The 8,448-nt window shown below is 40.3% G+C and overlaps 1 protein-coding gene across 5 annotated transcripts in view; it reads right to left on the bottom strand.

Moving 5' to 3' along the window:
• Positions 1-1,027: 1,027 nt before the first annotated feature.
• phf20l1 (PHD finger protein 20 like 1) overlaps positions 1,028-8,448 on the bottom strand; it is a 119,060-nt gene continuing 111,639 nt past the window's right edge. For all 5 annotated transcript variants that reach the window (XM_048528396.2, XM_048528400.2, XM_048528398.2 and 2 more), the window contains 2 exons: positions 6,124-6,301; positions 1,028-2,935 (listed from right to left, as the gene is read on the bottom strand). In XM_048528396.2, the coding sequence (XP_048384353.1) occupies positions 2,793-2,935; positions 6,124-6,301 (321 nt within the window). In that variant the 3' untranslated portion in view covers positions 1,028-2,792. The remainder of the gene's footprint in view (positions 2,936-6,123; positions 6,302-8,448) is intronic.

The raw sequence follows: 8,448 nt of genomic DNA, 5'->3' as shown, positions 1-8,448 counted from the left end.
TCTCTATTTTCGTGTTTCAGTCTCATTGAAACAAAGATCAAGATTCCTTCGTAGTACCTGCTGAACACTGATGCCAGCATTTTTTGATTCGGGCACCAGGATCTCCAAATCCTTCTGTATTGAATCGTTCTGCAGTCTTTCACCACTTCAATAATATTTAACTCCCTTATTCCTTGTGCCAAAGTGCATAACCTCACCTTTTCCTACATTCTATTCCTTTCTGTAGAAAGCGTAGCTTCCAACCCAGACTTAGTATCCATGCCATTTTCTTTTGGTAGCTTGAGCTTTAATTCTGGTCATGGTGACTTCAGCCCCTCTGAATATTATCGAAGTACCAAATATCTCTGGGACGCGATGTTCAGTTTTCTTTTGTTGGAAATGGTCATTATTTGGCAGTTGCAAGGCATAACAGGCATTTGCCACATTCAGCCCAAGTCTGGTTGTTATCTAAGTCTGGTTGCATTTGGGAAATGGACTGCCTGGTTACCTGAAGCATTGCACATGGAGATGAACAGTAAGCAATACTAAAAGTACTGTTGTGTAATGGAATGAAGCTCATTATTGAGGAATCTGAAGACAGTTCAGCTTTGAATATTACACTGTGAAAATTCTACACAATGACCTGTGGCTGAAATGATTCATCCTCAAAAGCTTCATGCATCTTCTTTTGTATTAGATATGATTCTAGTATGTATTACAATTGTTTGCTTGGGTTGTGGAAAAACACTCAGTAATTGTCACTGCTCCCTTCCAACCAACAGCCCTGAATGCCAAACGTCCTCTTTTCTAAGCTTCCTCCCCAGCAGTGTATGGAGTGTCTAAATGTATGGAACAATTCTTCAATGTACCTCCAAATTTAGCTTGAGTAGGAGACTAATGGTTTCAGATTGGTGATGACTGCCATTGCTACTGAATAGTAAAACAGATGTATTCTGCTGCTTAAATGTTTATTGTCTTTTTTAATTTAAAAAACACACCATAATGAATTGTTTTATACACAGAAAAATGAAATGAAAAGGGGACGAACTTCAGCTTCCAGAACTTTATATATATAATGCAAATATACACTTTTTTTGAGATATACATTTTGTTGACACACACCCTGATAGCAAATACATCTGCCTGGCACTCAATTCACTTTTGTTATACCTCATGTGTTTCTGAACAAGAGCAACTGAGTGTTCTGAGCAGTAAAAAAAAAGTGAGACCCATATAAGGTAATACTGGATTGCCTTATCAACAGATTTTGTTTGCACAGCTTGCAAATATCATATCTTTCTTTAAATGTAACTACACTAAGTCTGTTGTACCGACATGGTTACAGATACTGTTCCCAGTGAACCATTTCTGGTGCAACCAGACAATGACAAGTCCTCCTGGCTTTCTGTGCGCAAACTCCCAATTTAATATATTTTCCTCACTCCACCTATTTTGCATGTCCTCAATTTTAAGCACCATTTTCAGAAATAAGTTAATTATGGTATACAAAACACATGTTTCAGAATGAAAAGGATTCAGGGACGTCAACAGCTAGATAAATGAATTGTGTTTGTATATTCTTCGACCTGCCAGTGACCGAGGAAGGAACGATGGAGTGTTTGGAGTTTGGAACGTGGGCACATACAATAACCTCTCGGTTATGTTGTTGCATCAGACTATAGCATACACAACTCATGGAGCAGCTCAGGTCTTTACAAATTGCATCCACTTGGCAAAATTATTTCAGATTAGGAGGTTTACAGACTGAGGTCTTCTGCAAGAATGCACACCTCAAACTGTACTTTCACTACTGTTAAGTTTCAGGTTGGTTTCTAATTGTAATGAGTTTGAGTGTCATACAGAAATTTAACATCTCAAACTGTGGCACTAAGACTAAAGGACCTCTCAATACAATTTTTGACCAGAAACAGTGGCCTCAATGAAGGTTCATTTATTCCACGTCTACCTCCCTGTCCACTTCTCAAAAAGCCAGCACATTTCAATATATTTCATCAGGGTTTCTTTTTCTCTCCATATACGCAGAAGTACTGTGTTGAGAATTCACATTGGAACTAAAGTTTGGCTGGTGGGAAGCTGATGGAGAAAGGATCTTGTATGTCCACACTGCAGGAATAAGCAGCTCTTTCCAGATTGTTCCTGGGGTTGAACATCTAAGTAGTCAACTATCACTGAACACACAATGAATATCATTGCAGTGATTTAAAGCAACCTCAATTTCCAACTCGTAAGCTGATCATCTCTGCATTATTTCACTGCAATCAGACTCAACTGAGGAAACTGTCGTTTTCTAGCCTATGACTTCAGGAGTTGTACTGTTTTGAAGTAATTCCAGCTTCTGTGATAACAAGTGCTAGATTCAGTTAGTCCTAATCACAAAATGCTGTTGACTAGTCTGTGTTATCTTACATACACTGCTCACTGAGCAGTCGAAAACCCTTCCACAATGTTATTGAAGAGTTTCATGATCAGTTGTGAAGGAATGCGTGCACACTTGAGCAGTGATTATAATACTCTGTACTGTATGCAAGTGCTCACAAAACAATGGGACTACTTTATGCTGCAAGTGCTATGAATGAGAGACAAGCTCTGACTTAAGCCTGATGTACGATATCTAATCGGCCATTTGCTTTTCATTCCAGTTTCATCCTTTCTTGTAAGTTATTGTCAGAGTTCAATCCTTCTACACTCAAATTGTGGAAACATTAGCTTCTCAGTGGTTCCAATCCACTGTGTGCTTTTCAATCCATTGTTCTTTTTCTGTCTCCCTCCCTACTCCACCGATTCTTGTCTTCCTAGACAGAGCAGCAATTTGCCATTTGCTCCACCTTTCCCAAGTCTGTCAGGAGTTGTTTGATGTGGCGTTTCAGCTGTGGGAGTCGTGCAAGTGGTTCTGTTGGCTCAAGTTCCCCAGAAAAGTCCAACCAACTTTCCAGAACTAGGTGATTGAGTGGGAGAAAACAAGAAAAAAGAACAAAAAAAAATTGTTACAAGTTCAAACAGAGTCAAAAATACAAAAGGGAACTTACATGATTGGTTGGGAAGATATGACTGGTTTAATAATAAGGGAATATTCCTCAGTCAAATATTTTTAATCATCTTGCTTTGTGAGAGTTGTATCTAAATATAAACACAGAGATGATGGGGCCATTACAGATTTTACACTTCTACTACTTACCATTTTACTATGTGCTACAAACCACAGCTAACATAAAGGGAAATCCCAAAGTGTTTTTCAAGGACATCTACAGTGAAATGGGGCTGGTTAGGGACCCAAAAAGGGGATTTACACTTAAAAGCAAGAGGCATAGTCGAGATATCAAATAAACTTTTTTGTATCTAACTTTAACTATGAGGCAGATGCAACCAAAGCCATGGTGACAGAGGAGGAGCCTCAGTCACTAAAAGGGTTTAAAATTGATAAGGATGTGGAGATAAGCTGTCCGTACTTAAAGTTGATAGGTGTTTGGACTAGATGTGATGCAACCAAGGATACTGACAGAAGTGAGAGTAGAAATTGATGGTGGAATGGCAATAATTGCTCAATCTTCCCCTATAGAGGGCTTAGACTTAGTTGCAAACAAATGTTCAAAAGGATGCAAAGATAGGCCCAGCAATTAGAGACCAGCCAGACTGTCTTCAGTGGCTAGGAAACAATTATTCAGGATAGAATTAAAAAGGAGGATTGATTCAGAAGAGTCAGCATAGATTTGTTAAGGGAAAAACATGTCTAACTAACTTTCTGGAATTTTTTCAAACTAGCAGTGAGGGTTGTTGAGGATAAAGCCATCGATGTGTTTCATTTAGATCTCCAAATAGAGTGCCATAAAACAGGCTTGAGAGAAAAATTAAAGGTCATGAAAGTGAGAGCGGCAATATGGATACAAAATTTATTGAGAGACAAGAAACACACAGCAATGGTCAATGGGTATTTTTTGGGCTGGAAGAAACTTTGTAATGGAATTCCCCAGTGGTTGCTATCATAAACTTTGTTTTTCCTGGATTGTATAAATGGTCAGATCTCTAGGGAATTCCCTCTCTAATAGCATTGTGGGTTTAGCTACAGTACATGGACTGCAGTAGTTCAAGGCAGCAGCTCACCACCACTTTCTAAGGGCAACTAGGGATGGTTAAGAAAAGCAGTCAGCAATGCCCATGTCCCTGAAGTGAATATAGACAAAATATTGGGTAGATAGCAATTTGATAGAAGTTTTCATAATCAGGAGGGGACATAGTAGATGGGAAGAAAATGATCCTGTTCTTAAAATCAGCGAGAACTGGAGGGCACAGATTTAAATTATTTTGCAAAAGAAGCCGATGCCAGGTGAGAAAAGTAATTAAGACATGAAACACAATGCCTGGAGACATGGTGAAGGCAAGTTCAAATGAAGCATCAAAGAACGGACTGGATGATTATTTAAATAAAACAATTTGCAGAGTTATGTGGAAAGGCAGGAGATTGGCAGTAAGTTAAAATGCCCCGAAGCCACCGAGACACAACAGGCCAAATGGCGTCCTTCTGCAACATAACAATTCTGTGTTGTTAATGCTGAGTATAGTCTTTGTGTGAAACATAATCTAATGCTCATTTTAAGGAATACAATTGGTCCTAATTTTATACAATATCTTTTAGTTGATATTATTCATGGAAACTGAATGGGATTTTGGGGACCAGAGTGGGCTGGAGTGGACACTATTTTTTTTTGCAATTCAGGGTGAAATTAAATTTAGACATGACTGAGCCACCACAAGGGGTCGGTTACTCTTGTAAACCAGGTCAGGTTGACTCAAGCATTTAAAATTATAAATATGGACATGGTAATTTAACATGCAAGATGATGACATTTGAAATGGCATCGAACACAACTGCGTTCTACTCTAATGTGATGCAGAATATTTTTTCTCACTGATTTAGTACCACAATGAAACAAACAACATGGGCATAGGAGCAGGCTATTCAACACCACGATCTCTTTCTTTCATGGCTGATCTGTATATCAAGTCTGTTTTGTCATCTTTGCTCTATATTCTCTTATATCCTTATTAAAACAAATTTAGCAATTTCATTGCTCCAACTCATTTTTTGGAGTGGATTTTCTTGGATTAATATTTAACCAGAGCATCTTTATTTAAAAAATTCTGTCACAGGATGCGAGTGTCGCTGGCTGGACCAGCACTTATTACCAATTCCTTGTTGCTCTTGAGAAAGGTGGTGGCGAACTGCATTCTTGAATTGCTGCAGTACATTTGGTGCAGTTACCCCCACAATGATATTGTGGGGTGGGGTTCCAAGAATTTAGCCCAGCAACATTGAAGGAGTGGCAATATATTTCCAAGTCTGGATGGTGCACGGCTTGGACAGGATCTCGCACAGTATGGTATTCCTATTTATCTACTGCCCTTGTCCTTCTAGATGACAGTGGTCACGAGTCAGAAGGTGCTGACTTTGAAGCCTTGGTGAATGTCTGCAGTGCGACTTGAATGGTGCATGATACAACTGTTATCATTATAATGATACAATGATACTGGACTCTTAAATTTAGGAGATAAAGCAGGCACTTAGAACTCTCAATGTAATCAGGCTGAGTCAACTTGGCTTTGAGAAAGTATAATCACGTTCAACTGAATTGTTGGGAGTTTTTTGAGGATGAGGATGAAGGTGAACCTGTGGATGTGCTACACCTAGATGTGCAGAAGGTACCTGACTTTCAACAAAGTGGACTACATAAAACGAGGGCCCGTGGTGTATGGGGTAACACAACTGCATAGGTAGAGGATTGGTTAGCTAACAGGAAACTGAGTAAATTTCAGATTGATGGGATGTGACAAGTGGAGTTCTACAAAGATCAATGCTGGGAGTTCAATTACATACAATTTATATCAATGACTTAGAATTAGGGGTCTGCATGGTAAGTAAATTTGTTGATGACACAAATATATGTAAAAAAATAAGTTGTGAAGAGGACATAAGGAAGAGCGATAAGTGTGTAGGCAAATGGCAGGATACATACATGACACAGAATCAAGTGATCGTCTTGACGAATGATAGAGCAAGGTCAAGATGCTGAATGGTTTGTGTTTGTATGTTAAAGGAAAATGATAGAAACAGGACAGTACTGATTTTACCATTCAGCTCTTTCTCAATGAAATCCATTCTGCTGTTTACTTCATTCTGCACAGCCTCAATCTGGGTCAGCAGGTTCAGCTGCCATGGGAACTGTGAGTTGACACGACCCTCTCTTGCCATTCCATCGCAGTCACGCTCATTTGAAACAGTTACTGTCTCTTTAGTGCCAGTAGGCCCCTGTTATTAATGCAGTGGTAGAAAACCAACATGTTATAATGCAGTCAATTATTAATAAAAGACTTAGCTCTGTTCGAAGCAAATCCATGATGGCAGCCCTGTGCAGCAAGTATAATGGCAGTCAGCTGACCTCAGAAAGCAGCCCATAATGTGAATCACTGAGGGGATATAAAGCAATATGATAATCTGAATGTACATATTACATCACTTTCCACATTGCTCCCAGGTTTGATTGCAGAGTTTTGCTGAGATAGTTGATATAATGTTGTTAAAGTTAGCCTAAATACCTTGGATTTCAGACTGAAAAGTTAGCCAAGGTTAATGCCTATCTAACAACTGCTAGGTGAATGCCAAGTGAGGGCAGAGTCAGGCTAGGCTTTGAAAAAGACAGCTGCCACTCAATAATCATAGTTGAAGAATGGCTATCTGAGTCTGGCACCTGCAGACAGTGTGTTAGATAAGGTGTTATTCGGATTGTAAACTGTGGTGTAGATTGTATGTAAAAGGTGCATTAATAGAGGGAAGATAATGGCTTAGTGCTACTATCACTAGACTGATTATGCAGGAACAGCTAATATTCTGAGGAGTGTGGTTCAAATCCCAGGACTGATAAATTAGAATTCTGTAACCACCTGGAATGAGGAATCTAATGATGCCCATGAAATCACTGTCAGGGGAAAAAACCCATCTGGCTCATTAATGTCCCTCAGGGGAATAAATCTTTGCCTGGTCCGAACGCCAAGTGACTCCAGACATACAGCAATGTTGTTGACTCTCAACTGTCCCCTGAAATGGCCACACAAGCTACTCGGTTGTTACAATCACTACAAAGCCTCAAAACAGAAATGAAATCCCTGGGACGTGTTGCCGAACAGACAGACCTAGGGGGTCAGGTTGATAGTTTCTTGGAAGTTGCATCACTGGTAGACAGGGTGGTAAAGGCAGCATTTGGCATGTTTGCCTCCATTGCTCAAACCATTGAGTACAGGACGTCATGTTACAGTTGTACAGGATGTTACTGAGGCCACATTTAGAGCACTGTGTATAGTTCTGGCCACCCTGCTATACGAAGGATATTACCAAATTGGAGATGGTGCAGAAAAAGTTTACAAGGGCGTCACCAGGACTGGAAGATTTGAGTTATAAAAAGAGGCTGGACAGGCTGGGAATTTTCCCTTTGGAGTGCAGAAGGCTGAGGGGTGACCTTATAGAATCACAACAGGCAAAGATAAGGTAAATTGCAAAAGACGGTAGGGGAGTTCAAATCTACATGGCATGATTTTAAAACGAGAGGAGAAAGATTTAGAAGGGACCTGAGGGGCAATGTTTTCACACTGAGGGTGGTGTTTATGTGAAATAAATTGCCCAAGGAAGTGGTAGATGCAGATATGTTACAACATTTAAAAGACATTGACAGGTTCAGTAATAGAAAGGTTTGAGAGGGATATGGGTCAAACACAAGCAGCTGGGAACATGGTTGGTATGGATGAGTTGAGCCAAAGGGTCTGTTTCCATGCAGTATGGCTCTGTAAGTTGGACAGACCACCTGGTATCGACCGAGGCGCTAGAAATAACAATGGCTGAAACAGCCCTGGCAACCCTACATAGTTCTCCTCGCTAACATCTGGGCGCAAGTATCAAAACTGAGACTGCCATCTCACAGACTAATCAAGCAAAAGTCTGACATAGACATACTCATGAACCAATACAATATCCCAGACACCATCATCACATCCCTAGATATGTACTGTCCCGCTGGCAGGGCAGATCCAATTCGGGAGACTTTAAACTAGTAAGTGGTGTGGGCTGAGGCGGGGGGGGGGGGGGGGGGGGGGTGGATGCTGGTGGGGAAAAGGCAGTGGAAAACGAGACAAGTCTGAGGATGGTACAGCAGAGAAGAGGAGCAAGTTAAATTGTCAAAACTCGCAACAGCAATCCAGAAAACAAGGTAAGTCTGATAAATTAAACTACATTTATTTCAATGTAAGAAACCTGACAGGTAAGCCAGGTGAACACAGGGCACGGTTGGGAAAAATGGGACTGGGCTATCATGGTTATTACAGAAACATGGCTCAGGGAAGAGCAGGACTACCAACTTAATATTCCAGACATAGACACCATACAATGGATAGAAATGAGGGGGTGCT

This window comes from Stegostoma tigrinum, chromosome 5 (assembly GCF_030684315.1).
Source record: "Stegostoma tigrinum isolate sSteTig4 chromosome 5, sSteTig4.hap1, whole genome shotgun sequence".
NCBI lineage: Eukaryota > Metazoa > Chordata > Chondrichthyes > Orectolobiformes > Stegostomatidae > Stegostoma > Stegostoma tigrinum.
This window is presented reverse-complemented; position numbering and strand designations above follow the sequence as displayed.